At 42.9% G+C, this 19,763-nt stretch overlaps 1 protein-coding gene across 2 annotated transcripts in view; it reads right to left on the bottom strand.

Annotated features, from left to right (window-relative positions):
• The window catches only part of LOC138648719 (phospholipase A and acyltransferase 4-like), a 210,578-nt gene that overhangs the window by 17,937 nt on the left and 172,878 nt on the right, over positions 1-19,763 (bottom strand). Inside the window, exons 1-3 of one of the 2 annotated variants that reach the window (XM_069738566.1) lie at positions 19,552-19,620; positions 12,774-12,828; positions 8,086-8,185 (exon numbers count right to left, since the gene is read on the bottom strand). In XM_069738566.1, the coding sequence (XP_069594667.1) occupies positions 8,086-8,185; positions 12,774-12,785 (112 nt within the window). In that variant the 5' untranslated portion in view covers positions 12,786-12,828; positions 19,552-19,620. Of the gene's footprint in view, positions 1-8,085; positions 8,186-12,773; positions 12,829-19,551; positions 19,621-19,763 lie in introns of those variants that run through there. The other variant, XM_069738565.1, reaches the window with a different exon arrangement.

The raw sequence follows: 19,763 nt of genomic DNA, 5'->3' as shown, positions 1-19,763 counted from the left end.
AGATAGAAAAATAAGCCTACCTTGCCTCAGAGAAATACCCCAAAAGAAAAGGCAGCCCCCCACATATAATGACTGTGAGTAAGATGAAAAGACAAACGTAGGGATGAAATAGATTCAGCAAAGTGAGGCCCGATATTCTAGACAGAACGAGGATAGGAAAGATAACTTTGCGGTTTACACAAAACCCTAAAGAAAACCACGCAAAGGGGGCAAAAAGACCCTCCGTACCGAACTAACGGCACGGAGGTACACCCTTTGCGTCCCAGAGCTTCCAGCAAAATAAATAGACAAGCTGGACAGAAAAAAGAGCAACAAATAGCAAAGAAGCACTTAGCTATGCAGAGCAGCAGGCCACAGGAATGATCCAGAGAAACACAAGTCCAACACTGGAACATTGACAGGAAGCATGGATCAAAGCATTAGGTGGAGTTAAGTAGAGAAGCAGCTAACGACCTCACCAGATCACCCGAGGGAGGAAACCCAGAAGCCGCAGCACCACCCTCCTCCACAAACGGAAGCTCCCAGAGAGAATCAGCCGAAGTACCACTTGTGACCACAGGAGTGAACTCTGCCACAGAATTCACAACAGTACCCCCCCCCCTTGAGGAGGGGTCACCGAACCATCACCAGAGCCCCCAGGCCGACCAGGATGAGCCACATGAAAGGCACGAACAAGATCGGGAGCATGGACATCAGAGGCAAAAACCCAGGAATTATCTTCCTGAGCATAACCCTTCCATTTAACCAGATACTGGAGTTTCCGTCTTGAAACACGAGAATCCAAAATCTTCTCCACAATATACTCCAATTCCCCCTCCACCAAAACCGGGGCAGGAGGCTCAACAGATGGAACCATAGGTGCCACGTATCTCCGCAACAATGACCTATGGAATACGTTATGTATGGAAAAAGAATCTGGGAGGGTCAGACGAAAAGACACAGGATTAAGAACCTCAGAAATCCTATACGGACCAATAAAACGAGGTTTAAACTTAGGAGAGGAAACCTTCATAGGAATATGACGAGAAGACAACCAAACCAGACCCCCAACACGAAGTCGGGGACTCACACGGCGTCTGCGATTAGCGAAAAGTTGAGCCTTCTCCTGGGACAAGGTCAAATTGTCCACTACCTGAGTCCAAATCTGCTGCAACCTGTCCACCACAGTATCCACACCAGGACAGTCCGAAGACTCAACCTGTCCTGAAGAGAAACGAGGATGGACCCCAGAATTGCAGAAAAACGGCGAAACCAAGGTAGCCGAGCTGGCCCGATTTATTAAGGGTGAACTCAGCCAAAGGCAAAAAGGACACCCAGTCATCCTGATCAGCAGAAACAAAGCATCTCAGATATGTTTCCAAGGTCTGATTGGTTCGTTCGGTCTGGCCATTAGTCTGAGGATGGAAAGCCGAGGAAAAAGACAAGTCAATGCCCATCCTACCACAAAAGGCTCGCCAAAACCTCGAAACAAACTGGGAACCTCTGTCAGAAACAATATTCTCTGGAATGCCATGCAAACGAACCACATGCTGGAAGAACAAAGGCACCAAATCAGAGGAGGAAGGCAATTTAGACAAGGGTACCAGATGGACCATCTTAGAAAAGCGATCACAGACCACCCAAATGACTGACATCTTTTGAGAAAGGGGAAGGTCAGAAATAAAATCCATAGAGATATGTGTCCAAGGCCTCTTCGGGACCGGCAAGGGCAAAAGCAACCCACTGGCACGAGAACAGCAGGGCTTAGCCCGAGCACAAATCCCACAGGACTGCACAAAAGTACGCACATCCCGCGACAGAGACGGCCACCAAAAGGATCTAGCCACTAACTCTCTGGTACCAAAGATTCCAGGATGACCAGCTAACACCGAACAATGAAGTTCAGAGATAACTCTATTCGTCCACCTATCAGGGACAAACAGTTTCTCCGCTGGGCAACGATCAGGTTTATTAGCCTGAAATTTTTGCAGCACCCGCCGCAAATCAGGGGAGATGGCAGACACAATTACTCCTTCCTTGAGGATACCCGCCGGCTCAGATAAACCCGGAGAGTCGGGCACAAAACTCCTAGACAGATCATCCGCCTTCACATTTTTAGAGCCCGGAAGGTACGAAATCACAAAGTCAAAACGGGCAAAAAACAACGACCAACGAGCTTGTCTAGGATTCAAGCGCTTGGCAGACTCGAGATAAGTCAAGTTCTTATGATCAGTCAATACCACCACGCGATGCTTAGCTCCTTCAAGCCAATGACGCCACTCCTCGAATGCCCACTTCATGGCCAGCAACTCTCGGTTGCCCACATCATAATTTCGCTCAGCAGGCGAAAACTTCCTGGAAAAGAAACGCATGGTTTCATCACTGAGCAACCAGAACCTCTCTGTGACAAAACAGCCCCTGCTCCAATCTCAGAAGCATCAACCTCGACCTGGAACGGAAGAGAAACATCTGGTTGACACAACATAGGGGCAGAAGAAAAACGACGCTTCAACTCTTGAACAGCTTCCACAGCAGCAGAAGACCAATTGACCAAATCAGCACCCTTCTTGGTCAAATCGGTCAATGGTTTGGCAACACTAGAAAAATTGCAGATGAAGCGACGATAAAAATTAGCAAAGCCCAGGAACTTTTGCAGACTTTTCAGAGATGTCGGCTGAGTCCAATCATGGATGGCTTGGACCTTAACCGGATCCATCTCGATAGTAGAAGGGGAAAAGATGAACCCCAAAAATGAAACCTTCTGCACACCAAAGAGACACTTTGATCCCTTCACAAACAAAGAATTAGCACGCAGGACCTGAAAAACCGTTCTGACCTGCTTCACATGAGACTCCCAATCATCCGAGAAGATCAAAATGTCATCCAAGTACACAATCAGGAATTTATCCAGGTACTCACGGAAGATGCCATGCATAAAGGATTGAAACACTGATGGAGCATTGGCAAGTCCGAACGGCATCACCAGATACTCAAAATGAGCCTCGGGCGTATTAAATGCAGTTTTCCATTCATCGCCTTGCCTGATTCTCACCAGATTATACGCACCACGAAGATCTATCTTAGTGAACCAACTAGCCCCCTTAATCCGAGCAAACAAATCAGATAACAATGGCAAGGGGTACTGAAATTTAACAGTGATCTTATTAAGAAGGCGGTAATCTATACACGGTCTCAGCGAACCATCCTTCTTGGCTACAAAAAAGAACCCTGCTCCTAATGGCGACGATGACGGGCGAATATGCCCCTTCTCCAGGGATTCCTTCACATAACTGCGCATAGCGGTGTGCTCAGGCACGGATAAATTAAACAGTCGACCTTTTGGGAATTTACTACCAGGAATCAAATCGATAGCACAATCACAATCCCTATGCGGAGGTAGGGCATCGGACTTGGGCTCATCAAATACATCCCGGTAATCAGACAAGAACTCTGGAACCTCAGAAGGGGTGGATGACGAAATTGACAGAAATGGAACATCACCATGTACCCCCTGACAACCCCAGCTGGACACCAACATGGAATTCCAATCCAATACTGGATTATGGGCTTGTAGCCATGGCAACCCCAACACGACCACATCATGCAGATTATGCAACACCAGAAAGCGAATAACCTCCTGATGTGCAGGAGCCATGCACATGGTCAGCTGGGTCCAGTATTGAGGCTTATTCTTGGCCAAAGGTGTAGCATCAATTCCTCTCAATGGAATAGGACACTGCAAGGGCTCCAAGAAAAACCCACAACGTTTAGCATAATCCAAGTCCATCATATTCAGGGCAGCGCCTGAATCCACAAACGCCATGACAGAATACGACGACAAGGAGCATATCAAGGTAACGGACAGAAGAAATTTTGACTGTACAGTACCAATGGTGGCAGACCTAGCGAACCGCTTAGTGCGCTTAGGACAATCAGAGATAGCATGAGTGGAATCACCACAGTAGAAACACAGCCCATTCAGACGTCTGTGTTCTTGCCGTTCAACTCTGGTCATAGTCCTATCGCACTGCATAGGCTCAGGTTTAATCTCAGGTAATACCGCCAAATGGTGCACAGATTTACGCTCACGCAAGCGTCGACCGATCTGAATGGCCAAAGACATAGACTCATTCAAACCAGCGGGCATAGGAAATCCCACCATGACATCCTTAATGGCTTCAGAGAGACCCTTTCTGAAAATGGCTGCAAGCGCAGATTCATTCCATTGAGTGAGCACGGACCATTTTCTAAATTTCTGGCAATATAGCTCTATCTCATCCTGAGCCTGACAAAGAGCCAGCAAATTTTTTTCTGCCTGATCTACTGAATTAGGCTCATCGTACAGCAATCCAAGCGCCAGGAAAAACGCATCGATATTACTTAATGCAGGATCTCCTGACGCAAGAGAAAATGCCCAGTCCTGAGGGTCGCCACAGGAGCGAGGTTTCAATACCAGAAACAGTTTACAATTATTCTTGAAACTCAGAAATTTAGTTCTATCTCCAAAAAACAAATCTGGAATAGGAATTCTCGGTTCTAACAAAGAATTCTGAACCACAAAATTTTGAATATCTTGAACTCTTGCCGTGAGCTGATCTACACATGAAGACAGACCTTTAATGTCCATTGTAACACCTGTGTCCTGAACCACCCAAATGTCTAGGGGAAAAAAAAGACAAATCACAGTGCAAAGGAAAAAAAATGGTCTCAGAACTTCTTATTTCCCTCTATTGAGAATCATTAGTACTTTTGGCTTCCTGTACTGTTATGATAGGCAATTCAGTAACACAATGTACATAGCGATCAGAGCACATACAGTGATCTGACAATAACCCAAAATAATAGAACGAGCTCTGAGACGTGGGAACTCTGTAGACCGCAATTCCTGATCCTCTCCAAACACAACTAGAGGCAGCCGTGGATTGCGCCTAACGCTCCCTATGCAACTCGGCACACCCTGAGAAACTAACTAGCCTGAAGATAGAAAAATAAGCCTACCTTGCCTCAGAGAAATACCCCAAAGGAAAAGGCAGCCCCCCACATATAATGACTGTGAGTAAGATGAAAAGACAAACGTAGGGATGAAATAGATTCAGCAAAGTGAGGCCCGATATTCTAGACAGAACGAGGATAGGAAAGATAACTTTGCGGTCTACACAAAACCCTAAAGAAAACCACGCAAAGGGGGCAAAAAGACCCTCCGTACCGAACTAACGGCACGGAGGTACACCCTTTGCGTCCCAGAGCTTCCAGCAAAACAAATAGACAAGCTGGACAGAAAAAATAGCAACAAATAGCAAAGAAGCACTTAGCTATGCAGAGCAGCAGGCCACAGGAATGATCCAGAGAAACACAAGTCCAACACTGGAACATTGACAGGAAGCATGGATCAAAGCATTAGGTGGAGTTAAGTAGAGAAGCAGCTAACGACCTCACCAGATCACCCGAGGGAGGAAACCCAGAAGCCGCAGCACCACCCTCCTCCACAAACAGAAGCTCCCAGAGAGAATCAGCCGAAGTACCACTTGTGACCACAGGAGTGAACTCTGCCACAGAATTCACAACAGGGACTGTCCCGATTTTGAAGCTGTGCCCCGCAGTCCCGCACCTACTTCTTCCACATAGCAGGAGAAGCAGCTGACACGCACCCTTGTATTAGGCCACGCCCCTCTGGACATTCTGGCGGTCTCCTGGACTGAGGTACTGTGTGTGTGTGTCTGTTTGTGTGTGTATGAAGAAGGCAATGATGGGTGTGTGAGGGCAATGATGGGGGTGGGGTAACTATGTGTATCCATTATACAGTATGGAGCATCATGTGGGGCCATTATACTGTATGCAGCATCATGTGGGGCTATTATACAGTATGGAGCACTGTGAGGCCATTATACTGTACACAGCATCGTGTTGTGCCATTATACAGTATGGAGCATCATGTGGGGCCATTATACTGTATGGAGCACTGTGTGGCCATTGTACAGTATAGAGCATCATGTGTGGTCATTATACAGTACTAGAAGTTGGCCCGATGCTATCGCATCGGGAGTGCGGTGAAATTAGCATCTGTGTGTTTGGGACTCTGGAGAAGTTTGTGCTGCGTGAGGTAATCAGAAATCATAAGTAAGCATGCGCGGGTATACCGTGCAGTTATGGCTGCTACTGGGAATGGCGGTGATGTATATCTGTCACTTGCGCAGGTGCAGTTCGTGGCCGTAAGGCTGCTACTGCGGCTGCACAAGTAAAACATAGAAGTCACCGCTATTCCCCACACAGGCGCCGTAACAGCCGTGTCATTACTACGCAAGCGCGGGTAGAGAGCGCAGTTGTGGTTGTTACTGCGCATGGGCGGGAATAGCGGGGACATGAATGTCACTTGCGCAGGCGCAAGTGACATAAACGTCATCACTTTCCCACGCATGCGTAGTAACGACTTGAAGTCACGAACTGCGCCTGTGCAAGTGACCCTGCCGTAGTGCCTTATGGGATTCAGGGACAGTGGCCGGATGTCCCAACTGGCGATTATTATATTAGAAGAATTACCGTATATACTTGAATATAAGCCGACCCGAGTATAAGCCGAGGCACCTACTTTGGCCACGGAAAACTGGGTAAACTTATTGACTCGAGTATAAGCCGGGTATGTATTGTCCCCTCATCCCTGTCCTGTTATGCGTGGCTCCGCTGTCCTGTCCTGGTATGTGGCTCCCCGTCCTGTCCTGGCATGTGACTCCTCCGTCCTGTCCTGTGATGCGTAGCTCCCCCCTATTGTCCTGGTATGTGGTTCTCCCATCCTGTCCTGGTGTGTGGCTCCCCTGTCCTGTCCTGCTATGCGTGGCTCCCCCATTGTGTCCTGGTATGCGTGGCTCCCCCATCCTGTCCTGCTATGCGTGGCTCCCACGTCCTGTCCTGGTATGTGGCTCCCCGTCCTATCCTGGTATGTGGCTCCCCCGTCCTGTCCTGCTATGCGTGACTCCCCCATCCTTTCCTGGTATGTGTCTCCCCGTCCTGTCCTGGTATGTGGCTCCCCTGTCCTGTCCTGCTATGCGTTGCTCCCCTGTCATATCCTGGTATGTGGCTCCCTGTCCTGGGTGATTTAAACTGTTATTTTTTTTTAAATATTTTTAAACACTTTTTTTTTTTAATTTTGGCATGCTTCAATAGCCTTCATAGGAGGCTAGAAGCACACACTACTCGATCGCCTCTGCTATATAGAGGTGATGCACAGATCACCTCAATGTAGCTGAATTACAGCAATGCTATGAGTGTCGCCCACAGGGTGGCGCTCATAGCAATCCGTCATCAACAACCATAGAGGTCACAGGAGACCTCTGGTTGTGATGGCAACACACTGATGACCCCCAAATCACTTGACGAGGGTCAGCGGTGTGCATACTTCCGGTGGCGCGGCAGGCAGCGCTTGTTAAATGCCGCTGTCAGAGTTTGACAGCTGCATTTAACTACTTAATGGGCACGGGCGGATAGCTATTCTGCTCGCGCCCATTGCGGGCACATGTCAGCTGTTGAAAACAGCTGATATGTTGCGGCTTTGAGGTGGGCTCACCGCCGGAGCCCACGTCAAAGCGGGGGATACTGCCAGCTGACGTACTATACCGTCAGCTGGCAAAAAGGGGTCAATTGTGACCCTTACAATTGATTTTGATATTGATTTTTCATTATTTGCTTATATTTTACCTAGGTCACTATTATATTTTGATTTGTGCATTTTAAATTACCTTATGCCTATATGTGAGGCTCACATTTGATTTGATTATATTTTTGAAATTTTTCTGTGGCCTTTTTGAGAAAAAATTTTTTGGGGGGTGTGATTTTGATTTATACTTTAAAACCGCAATTTTTAAAATTGTTTTTTTTATAGAAACGTAAGATTTTTTATATTTTTTGTTTCTAGGCCACAACATATATGTATCTTGGTAATTGCACATTCATATTGTGCCATTTTCTTGTCACTTTTTATTTTATTTTATTGAATAAAGATATATCTTCTTATCATATATTCTCTGTCTGGATGCTTTTTGGTTTTGCCATGTTTTAGATTTTTAAATACTTCTATATGATGGCTATAATCATTTAAACACCATGCTATCTTACCTGTTAAATGAACAATTTTCCCATCTCCGACATATACTCCCCAATGTTCAAATGCAATGTTGTCAAATTCAATCAAATCTCCTGGTTTTGGTAAAGGTCCCTTTGAAAAAAAACAATATAAATTTGACGTGTATGCATTAGGCCGCGGTCACACTACCATAGAATATGAGTGCGAGAAAACGTCGCATAGCACTCGAACCAGTGTTAGGCCATGTTCACACAGTGCGTTTTTTACTGCGGAACCGCAGCGTTTTTGCCGCTGTGGTTCCGCAGCTGTTTTCCATGCAGGGTACAGTACACTGTACCCTATGGAAAACAGGACCCACTGTGCACATGATGCGGGAATCGTGAAAAAAAGCCGCGCTGAATAGCCGCGATAAAAAAGAAGTACCATGTCACTTCCTTTTTCGGAGCCGCAGCGGTTCGGCACCCATAGACCTCCATTGTGAGGTCAAACCCGCAGTAAAACCCGCAGATCAAAAATATATCTGCGGGTTTTATTGCGGTTTGTGGTGCCGAACCGCTGCAGCAGGAAGTGCGGGGAAGCGGGCTGAAGTGCGTGGGCGGAGTGTGGCTGCCCCGATCTCACCCCCCCATGCTCCGATGCCCCTCCCCCGTGCTCCGATGCTCCCCCCCGTGCTCCAATGCCCCCCCGTGCTCTGATGCCCCCCCCGTGCCCTAATCTCCCCCCCTTATACTTACCCGGCGTCCCGTGTCCGTCCGGCCGTCTTCTCCCTGGGCGCCGCCATCTTGCAAAATGGCGGGCGCATGCGCAGTGCGCCCGCCGAATCTGCCGGCCGGCAGATTCGTTGCAAAGTGCATTTTGATCACTGAGATATAACCTATCTCAGTGATCAAAAAAAAAAAAAATAGTAAATGACACCCCCCCCCTTTGTCACCCCCATAGGTAGGGACAAAAAAAAAATAATAATATTTTTTTTTTTCCACTAAGGTTAGAATAGGGTTAGGGGTAGGGTTAGGGGTAGGGTTAGGGTTAGGGGTAGGGTTAGGGGTAGGGGTAGGGGTAGGGTTAGGGTTAGGGGTAGGGTTAGGGGTAGGGGTAGGGTTAGGGTATTTTCAGCCATTTTAACCCTAAAAAACTTCCTAGAAAACACACAGACTCTGCATAGAAAACTGCATTAAAAAAAGGATCAAAAAACGCATCAAAAAACGCATCAAAAAAGGACAAAAAAAGGACCAAAAAAAGGACCTGCGTATTCTGCCAAGAGCTGCAGTTTTTTAAAAAACAGTCCTGAAAAAAAAAGGATGGAAATCAGGAACGTGTGAACATACCCTTAATCTAAGGGGCAGCTCACATCACCGTATTTTTTCTCAGCAATATTCGATGAGTGTGTAAAATTGCAGCATGCTGCGATTGTAGGCGTATATCGTCCGAGACTCGACAATGCAAGTCTATGCATGCGAGAAAAACTCGGACACCACACGGACCATTCGTCTAGCTTGCGACAAATACACACACATTTTCTTCATTTCAGCCCATTGAACCATTAAATTCAATGGTGAAAAGCAGTGAGAAATATAAAGCCATACGGATGCATAGGTGCGAGAAAATCGCATCATCGCATTGCAAACGCATTACACATGGATGACCATACGGAGAACACTTGTGCGACTCTCGGGAGAGACTCGGACCAATTTTTCATACGTTAAGTGTGACCCCATCCTTACTAGAAGTGATTTGTCTCTTCATTATTAGGTAGTTAAAGATGTACATTATATTAACGTCACTTTGAGTCCGATTCATCATTTACGTCTTTTTTTTTATTTATTTTTTTTCTTGTGGTAAAATTATGTAAAAATTCCTGACAAAAAAAAATCTCTCCAGGATAGGACTGGAGCACATTTGTGACAAACTGCGACTTTATGAAAAGTCAAAAGGTGAATTTGGCGAAAATAAAAAAAAAAAGGCCCAAAACACCAGAAACGTGTAAATAAAAAAAAAAACAGGTGCATATGCGATAATAAATTGGGTTCCCTGCATCTAATTTGAATAAGAACCCGGAATCTTCTTAATGTAAGGCCGGTTTCACACGTCAGTGGCTCCGGTACGTGAGGTGACAGTTTCCTCACGTACCAGAGACAATGACTCACGTAGACACATTAAAATCAATGTGTCTGTGCACATGTCAGCGTGATTTCACGGACCGTGTGTCCGTTTGAAAAACACGGAGACATGTCAGTGTTTGTGGGAATGCACGGATCACACGGACCCATTAAAGTCAATGGCTCGTGTAAAACACGTACCGGACACGGATGCTGTCCGTGTGCAGTCTGTGTGCCGTGCAGGAGACAACGCTACTGTAAGCGCTGTCCCCCCCCCCCCCCCCGCGTGTGGTGCTGAAGCCGGAATTCATCCCTTCTTCCCAGCAGCGTTCGCTGGAGAGAAGGAATGAATAATCTTTTTTTTTTCTTTTCCCTTAAAAATAAAGTTTGTGCGTCCCCTCCCGCCTCCCATCCCCTGTGCGCCCCCCCGCTTGCCAGGAAATACTCACCGACACCCAGCTCCAGCAATGTCTCGTCTCAGCGGCTGCAGCCTGTGCTGTGTGAGTGGTCACGTGGTCCCGCTCATTACAGTGAGGAATATGTGCATATTCCTCACTGTAATGAGCGGGACCACGTGACCGCTCACATAGGGCCTGCTGCCGGCACTGAGAGGAGTCATCGCTGGAGCTGGGTGTCGGTAAGTATTTCCTGGCAAGCGGGGGGGTGCACAGGGGATGGGAGGTGGGAGGGGACGCACAAACTTTATTTTTAGGGGAAAAGAAAAAAAAATATTATTCATTCCTTCTCTCCAGCGAACGCTGCTGGGAAGAAGGGATGAATACCGGCTTCAGCACCGCACGCCGGGGACAGCGCTTAACTGTAGTGCTGTCTCCTGCACGGTCCGTGTGTTCCTCAGTTGGCACACGGGCGGCACACGGCTGCCGCACGTGTGCCACACTGATGTGCTACGTAAGCACACGGACACACGGACACGGATAATTCCGGTACCGATTTTTCCGGTACCAGAATTATCTGGACGTGTGGGACATGCCTAAAGAAAATTATATTTTTTCATAGCTTGTGATATTTCTATTGTGACATTACTTAAAGGTTATTTCAAACATTGTAAGTTATGATGAACTGTGTATGGCAGTCAGGGCTCACTCACGAGCATATAAATCAGACGATTGCAATGTGAGAAAACATCACATTGCACTCTGACCAATGCTAGTAAATGAGTCAGTGCAATTGTTTGCAAGAATCGGAGCGCATTTGCCAATGCTAGTCAATGGGTGTGAAGAAAAATTGAGCAGCACATGGACCATATGTGTACAGTCCAATTTTTACAGTTACATCTCAAAGGAAACCAGACATTTCATTAACCAAGTGGAGAAAATTCACCATCAGAATAGGATAGATAGATAGAAATGTGTCAGTGAGATATATAATCAGCGCTTTGCATGTATAGTTTATTTACTGTACATGTGTTTAGCTAATAAATAAATTAAAAAAAAAATGTTGTGTGTCTCCATTATTTTTAATATCCAGCTAAGGGAAAGCAGACAGATGTGAACTCGTCTTAATAGTCTGTGAAAAGGGCAAACAACCCATGGACCTTCCCATCTTATTAATACCAACCCATAGCTGTCTGCCTATTCTTTGCTGGTTATTAAAAATAGGGGAGACCCCAAGTCATTTTAAGGCTCCACCTTTTTAATAACCAGTAAAGGCTAAGGGGAAAGCTGTGAGCTCATTCAAATAGGCTGGGAAGCTCCATGTTTATTGGCCCCTTCCCAGACTAAGACCAGTCACAGCTGTCTGCTTTCTCTTAGCTGGTTATTAAAAATAAGTGGGACCCCACGCACGTCATTTTTTTTCCATGTATTTACTAAAAGTAAGTGCAGAAAACTACACAAGCAAAGCACTGATTATATAGTATATCTCACTGACATATGTTTATCTAATCTATCTATCTCTGTATATAAGATTGCTTTATTAGTTAGATAACTAGCTTGAAATTACATAGAGATTAAAGTATGGAAAAGATTATGTTAAAAACACATTGCATATGAATGTGATATGCATGCTAGTTGAGAAAAATTTTATTGCACTCGCATGACACTTGTCCTACTATTCTGGATCAACATGGAACCAATATTTTTTTAATACACTATTGTGACTCCAACCGTAGACCTATCTCCCACTTGCATATCAAAACAGGTCCCATTCTCATCCAGTAGAGTGGGATGATTTTTTCTCACTTGTAATCCATGTGCTGTCCGTGTGTAATACATTTCTCAGCAGCTCTTAACCTTTTACATGACCATTTACAGTTTCCTATGCTACAGAATTGTAATGTAGCCGTAAAAATTGGGTGCCACTCTGATGGTCCTTATTGCAGATGAACACTGACTCATTGAATAATATTGATGCGACTGCAATGCGATATATTTTTTTTTTTATACACAAGTTGGAACAAGGCCTTATAAAGATACTTTGGCCAATATTTCTATAGGGACAATTAGGAAGCTACATGCACATACAGATGCATGTTGGTCCAACTAGAATGCAAAAGTGAGGGATGACAAGTTTAGCAATTGATTTTTGTTCTTAAAAAATTATACTTATGATAATACTGTAGTAATGTAGAGTAGACCTGTAGAAAATCTGACATTTACACTTACCAGGCATGGCATGGCTCCTGTTTTCTATGGATTCCTTTCACTTCTATAAATTTTCCTATGGAATATTGAAGTAGTTATTACGTTAAATAACAGGTATATTTGCAGTCATTCCATTCTTCTACTATGAACCTGTCTTCTTATCAAAATCTACCATCCTAGACAGGCAAAGCATCAGCCACATATGAGGAAAGATAGAAAAAGTGGAAAGACAGCAATCAAAAGAACCAGTTCCCAACCAGTATGTTGTACACTCCCCATGAAAAATTTGGACACACCTGTTCATGCAATGATTTGCCTTGTTTTTTTTTTAAGTGTACAGAATATGTATTAATGTTCAGATTTCTCATACTACTCATCGGAGACAAAAAATAAAAATCCATAAGACCTCTCCTAAGCGGGGACATATCACCCTTCCCCCCCCCCCCCATACAAGGAACATATGGGATTATTATAGTTTGAAAGAGATAAACAAATTTTAACTATCTCCTGCAGTGACCAGGTAATTAAACAAAGATCTGCTCTTGGAATCAGATACTAAAATTAGGATTCACTTTCACAGAGACGGAGAAATATATTTCCCAGGCATAAGCTTCCCCAGACATTTTGGAGCCTGTGGTCAGTGATGAATATTGGGGATTTTCATCGATCCACTATTTATGGGAGATATATTCTCCGCATGGAAGCAAAGGGACAAACATGAGGTATGTGTGAGCAGCCTTGAACTGATAAAAATGAAAGTTTGGGTCTCTGTCTTTGTTCATTCTGGAAGGCGTAAGTGAGAGTGTTCCATTTTCCCAATCGGACTGTTTCCCTCCATAAAGATAAGATCCATTCCTGCAGTATAAGGTTTAATAATTCTCCTTCATTATTCCTTTTATTTTAGGTAATTATATATATTGTATTGTTTTGTTCCCATTTTGTATCATCTTTGTATATTTTTTATAAACACTGCCTACCTTTCTGGATTAAATATATAAAATTTAATAAATCTGTTCTTCTTGCTCTGTAAACTGCACCCCTGAAGCCATACGCTACCTGTGACGGGTGTCCAATCGGCCTGTATAAACAATTGGTGGTGGCAGCTAGTAGTTCATTTTCATTATTATGGAGTTGGCAGTGACCATACCAGGATATATACATATGTTCCATGAGCTGGAATCAGAGGTGTAGAACTGTTAGTTCCCCAATAACTGGCCTAGTAATGGAAGCAGCTGTAGCCTCGTCCAACAATCGTCCATCAATTGGGCAATTGTCCTGATGATTGGGGGCAGCAGGCTTGTGTCCCTTGACAAACTGGTGACAGTGATGGGATCTGCTTGATTTCTCTGGTGTCTTCCGTGACAGAGTGGTGACAATGGTGGGGTCTGCGTGACCTCCCCAGCTTTTCTCCTTGACAGTACTCCACTTTTACTTTGACAGCTTTTCACCCTCTTTGCATTCTTTCAAGCAGCGTCACTAGATATCACCTGGAATGGTTTCCAATTAACATTTATGCCTCGTCAACACTTCATTTGTGGAATCACAATTGTTTAGAAAATGATTGCGACTATCAAGTGTTTGTCAAGATTCCTCCACTCAGTGTGGTGAGTGGCAGATCAGTCATTCAATCTGGGGCAAAAGCATGCTGAGCTGTTAGTATCGTGATAGACAGCTTGGCCGTCCAATCTGAGGCTTGGGTGTGTTGAGCTATCAGTATGATGAGTGATAGTCCTGTTGTCCAATCAGGTCCAGGGTGTGCTGGGTTTCCTACAGGTGTTTCCTGTTTGGAATAATTCTCAGGCCATTTAGCTGGCTGTCTGTCTCTGATCTCTGCCAGTTGCAGTTTAACTCAAATGATGCGTGCTTGCTCTGTTCTCTGTGTTCCTGTATTTGATCTTTGTTGCCCAACCCTGGACCTTGCTTTTGACCATCAGTTTGACTTGCTCTTTTTTCTTGATCCACTACCTTCCCAGAATTCTAACCTCGGACACTGACCAGACTACACCTTTGCCTTACCCCTTTGTTTATGACAAGCCATCTTGGTATCTGACCTGGGACCTCTTATCTACTCAGCCTCGCGGCTTGTCCATGAGTACTGACTAGCATCACAGTGTGTTTTGCATAGACAGTTTTGGTACACAGTTTGATACAGTGTCAAATATTATTCCACAAATTTTCTAAGCCAGAATTAGGCAAGAACAACTCATCTAAGCAAAGAAAAACAACAGTCCATCATTACTTTAAGATATGAAGGTGTCAATCTAGAAAAGTGCTAGAACCTTGAAGGTATCTCCAAGTGCAGGGAAGAAAACAATCAATACAATAAAACTGGCTCACTTGAGGATGGCCCAAGGTAAGAAGAGCAAGAATTACCTCTGCAACAGAGGATAATTTCATCAGAGTTACCAGCCTCAGAAACTGCAAAATAACCACTCAGATAAAATCACTCATAAATGATGCATAGACATCAGATATCAGATGCATCTCGACTCAACTGTCCAGAAGAAACTGCGAGAAGCAGGCCTTTATGGTTGAAGTGCTGCAAATGATCCACTGCTGAGGACTGCAAACAACAGGAAAAGACTTGTTTTGGGCAAAGCAACACAAGAACTGGACATTACATTAGTGGAAATCTGTGGTCTGGTGAGTCAAAATGTGAGATTTTTGGTACTAAACTCTATATCTTTGTGAAATGCAGAAAAGGTAAAAGGATGGTTTTAACATATTTGGTACCACCATGAAGCATGGAGGGGGAGGAAGAGCTACGATGGTGAAGGAGTGCTTTGCTGCTGATATTATTGGTGATTTATTCCAAATACAAGGCCCATAGCCATCATGGCAACCACAGCATTCTGTAATGCCATGCCATCCTATCTGGTCTGCACTTAATGGGTCCATTATTTGTGTTGCAACAGGACAATGAGCCGAAACATACCTATAGGCTATTTAAGGACCAGGGGATGGAGAACCTTGTCAAATGACATAGCCTCTTCAATTATTCAATCTCAAGACAACTGAGATGGTTTGGGGATGGTTTGGACCGCAAAGTGAAGACCAAGCAGCCAACAAATGCTCAGCACCTGAGAAAAGAAGCAGCTGGTCCTTCACCTACCTGGCCATTGTCAGACAAAAGGCCATATGGTTGATCGTGATGCTGTAGGAATCCATGGACAGACTCCAACTACACAGATCACATGTCACAGTACATACTTAATAGCCCTATGGGTTTATATATGCTCTTGAATAATGGGGTGATAAGTTACTACTGAGTATTGGTGCAATAGCTACTATATCTATGTGAAAATGACTGCTGTTTCATATTTCTACACTGTCCTCATACCTCCACTTTTCCTCACTTAAGGACCTAATAAGGACAGTCAACAGTGAGCAGGGGTGCCATCCGATCAGGTATTAGGGTGCCAACCTCCGCAGCAATGAAGGCAGACTACGGTGTCTTAATAGGGTCATACTACACTCCTCTCCGTATATCGTATAAGCAGATAAGTGTTTGCCTCTTGTGTTTTATGTCTATTTGGCTGTATATCGGTGATATTTTGCATTTTAATATACAGCTCTGGCAAAAAAATAAGGGACCACTGCAAAATATTCAGTTTGTCTGATTTTTCTCTTTATAGGTATATTTTTAAGTAAAATATAAATTGTTCTTTTAGTCTATAAACTACTGACAACATGTCTCCGAATTTCCAAGCAATAAATTTTGCAGTTTTTTTTTCTGAAAACGAGAAATGGTTTAATTAAAAAAACCCTAGTGCTGTCAGACCTCAAATAATGCAAAGAAAACAAGTTCATAATCATTTAGAAACAAAAATACTGATGTTCTAACTCGGGAACAGTTCAGAAATCAATAGTTTGTGGAATAACCATGATTGTTAATCACAGCTTTCGTGCGTCTTGGCATGCTTTCCACCAGTCTTTCACACTGTTTCTGACGCAAAAATTTAAGCAGTTCTTCTTTGTATGATGGTTTGTGACTATCCATCATCCTTTTGATTACATTCCAGAGGTTTTCAATTGGGTTCAGGTCTGGAGATTGGGCTGCCCATGACAGGGTTTTGATGTGGTGGTCTCTTAATTTTTGCCAGAGCTGTATTATTAAAAGTGAAGTTTTAATAAAGTTATTCTATATATAGTGACTTAGTGTATTGCAGGATTATAGAGCCAAGTCTACTAAATGAGACTAAAAAAATATATAAAAAGTAGAAAATAAACATATTTTGTTTTTGTTTTTTTAAGCCTGATTTGTCAAAATATAACATTTATTAATCATTACATTAAAGGGCATAATGAAAGAACAAGTGCAAGAAGTTCAACTTACCAATCTAAAATAAAATGCAATAAAAAATATATAATTTTGGAGTACATACCCAAATATTGTATCAATAAAATGACAGCTCCATTGACAGAAAAAATAGATATGGGTCTTATGAAATGGTGATGACAGAAACCAAATGTTTACAAAGTAATACTAGCACAAAGTTCCAAACTTCTCCAATACTGACTCAGTCTCCTATCCTCTATGCAAAAAATCTAAAATATGAGTAAACACATCCACAATGGTTAAAAAACTGTAGGAAGGATCCTTTATGCACCCACGCCAGCAGGTGTGACCGTGTGAGTGAATAAAGGATCCTCCTTATACTTTGGATGTGCTGCCTCATTTTTTGGACATTTTATTGTATATTATAAAACTCCATGTTTGGCATCTTCCTAATCACACTGACCAGTAAAATCATGTTGCAACTCTGTAAAAACTAGACCCCTCAAAAATGTTTACCCTACTAGGAATTTTTTATCATTTTTTCAGTCCAAAAGTCCAAAATAATCTAACATTTCAAGAATGGAAAAATGTCACCTAAAAAATGTGTGATCTACCTATTAAAAATGTCCCCTTTGACTTCCAGCCAAGATCTACCAACTGGAGATTTTGCCACAAAAGTTCATTGAAAAAAATATATGCAAGTAAAAAAATGTATTTTCAAGAATAAGATTGGGACTATGCAACATTTTTGGCAAATTGGGACTACACAGCAAGACCACACGGCCAAACATCTCTATGTAAAACATAAAAAAATACGTGGCAGAAGCGTGAAAAATGTGGAACTGAGCTGATCAGGTCAACAAGTGAATATATGGTGGTGAGAAAACACCATAAATATAAAGGAAAAAGATGAATTCCAGCATCAGAGTCTTCCATAAAAATACAAAATATTACAACAAAAAGATTCCAAAAGGAGAAAGAAAATTGCCAAAACCACCACTTCCACATACAAAATGTATGAAATATAGATGTGCACACAGGGGATATGAGGGAGGGTTAAGGGAGGGTTCAAGGGAAGGGAGTTAATGTTGAATTTACTATTATTGTATGACTGTTTTGTTATATGTTGAAAAAATCAATAAACAGATTAAAAAAAAAAAAATGTATGAAAATTCAAGCCAAACGTGTTTCAGATGCATGTCCTTAATTATTGTACTTTTATTGAATTTTAATATATTTTTTAGTGGTGGTGGTTGCGAATCTCTCTTTTAGGAATATTTTTGTTATATTAAAATTTGGATTTTTTGGAAGACTCTGATGCTGGAATTCTTCTTTATCCTTCATTTCCTAATGCACCAGCAGCTTCCGTGGAGAGGATCTCCAAGTGGGTGAGCTGACTTCAGAGGTTTTTTCTCTTTTTTCCGTATTACCATAAATACAGTTTATATATATCTATAGAAAAAAAAAGACAAATAGCAGCAAAGTGGTCCAAGGAAAGAGAAGGGACCAGAGACAACTATGACCCGAAAGTATAGTCCAACTGAGAACCACCACAAGGTAAAAACCCCCTGTAACATTTGTCAATTATCCAGTTGAGACAACCAGCAAACAATGAACAAATATCACACATGACAGAAAAGTTCAAAAGCCAACCTCCCAGAATTTAAGTAACACACCACTCCTAAAGTGCGTTTCATCATGGAAGGCTTCATCTGGGGAGTATATCATAGCACAGTGCATGTGAATGGGGAAAGCATTGTGACCTGCTAAAATTACAAAACAATCCTACTTGTTCCAACTTTTTGCCACTTGATTGTTGATACCTTGCGGATTGCAATGTGACCCCATTTATTTGCATTCTACTGAAACTTACACAGCACATTTCCTAAGCTGTTGCCTCTAAGCTATCAACTCTGGCACACACATTCAGTATTTTACATCTTTATTTGTAAGCCAAAAGTCAGGAGTATAAAAATCAGAGGAAAAGTCTGCATTTTTTACCCATTCCTGGTTTTGGCTTACAAATACTGATGTAAAATACTGACCAAATACAGAACGTGTGAAAGTGGCCTTAGACCAAGTTTTTTCTAACATTTTGCATTTCAGTACCAATCTATTATGAGGAGTACACAAAATAAAAAGAGCAATGCATTGCGGGAGTTTGGTGCACTATTGGTTCTGAAGGGAAAGAGTTGCGTGGCGCGTATTGCTCCCAAATATTTTTTCTGTTGTCTGCTATACTAATTATGACGGGTCGTTATTTCATGCCATAGGCACACAGCCTTTATGTGAGTTTCATTATATGGCTTTCTCTTTCTGATAGCTCAACTTATGGGACATACCAATATTCAATTTCTAATTCTTTTAGCTAAACTTGCAAACGTGAAAAAAATCTTCATCCAGAATAAAGAGACTGTCCAATGGAAATAAGAGGAAAGAAGCAATGAAGAAAAAGTAGCACAGAAACATAATCTAATAAAGTATCACTGTCAACATTGCATTAAAATATACATTACTTACAAGACCGCTGGTTCTTCCTAACACTACAAATAACACAGCACACAGGACTCTTTTATACTCCAGGTAATTACACTTTCACTTTCTGATTAATTTAGGAGTCATTTATGAATTCCTGTAAATGTTTTGAGCAGGAAAACAGGAAACATGTCTTGTAATGCTGTGTGCCCACGATAAGGAATAGTAGCGTTTTGGACGCATTGTGTTTTCGATAG

This window comes from Ranitomeya imitator, chromosome 9 (genome assembly GCF_032444005.1).
Source record: "Ranitomeya imitator isolate aRanImi1 chromosome 9, aRanImi1.pri, whole genome shotgun sequence".
In the NCBI taxonomy this organism is placed as follows: Eukaryota; Metazoa; Chordata; class Amphibia; order Anura; family Dendrobatidae; genus Ranitomeya; species Ranitomeya imitator.
The sequence above is the reverse complement of the archived record's forward strand: the minus strand, read 5'-3'. Positions and strand labels throughout refer to the sequence as shown.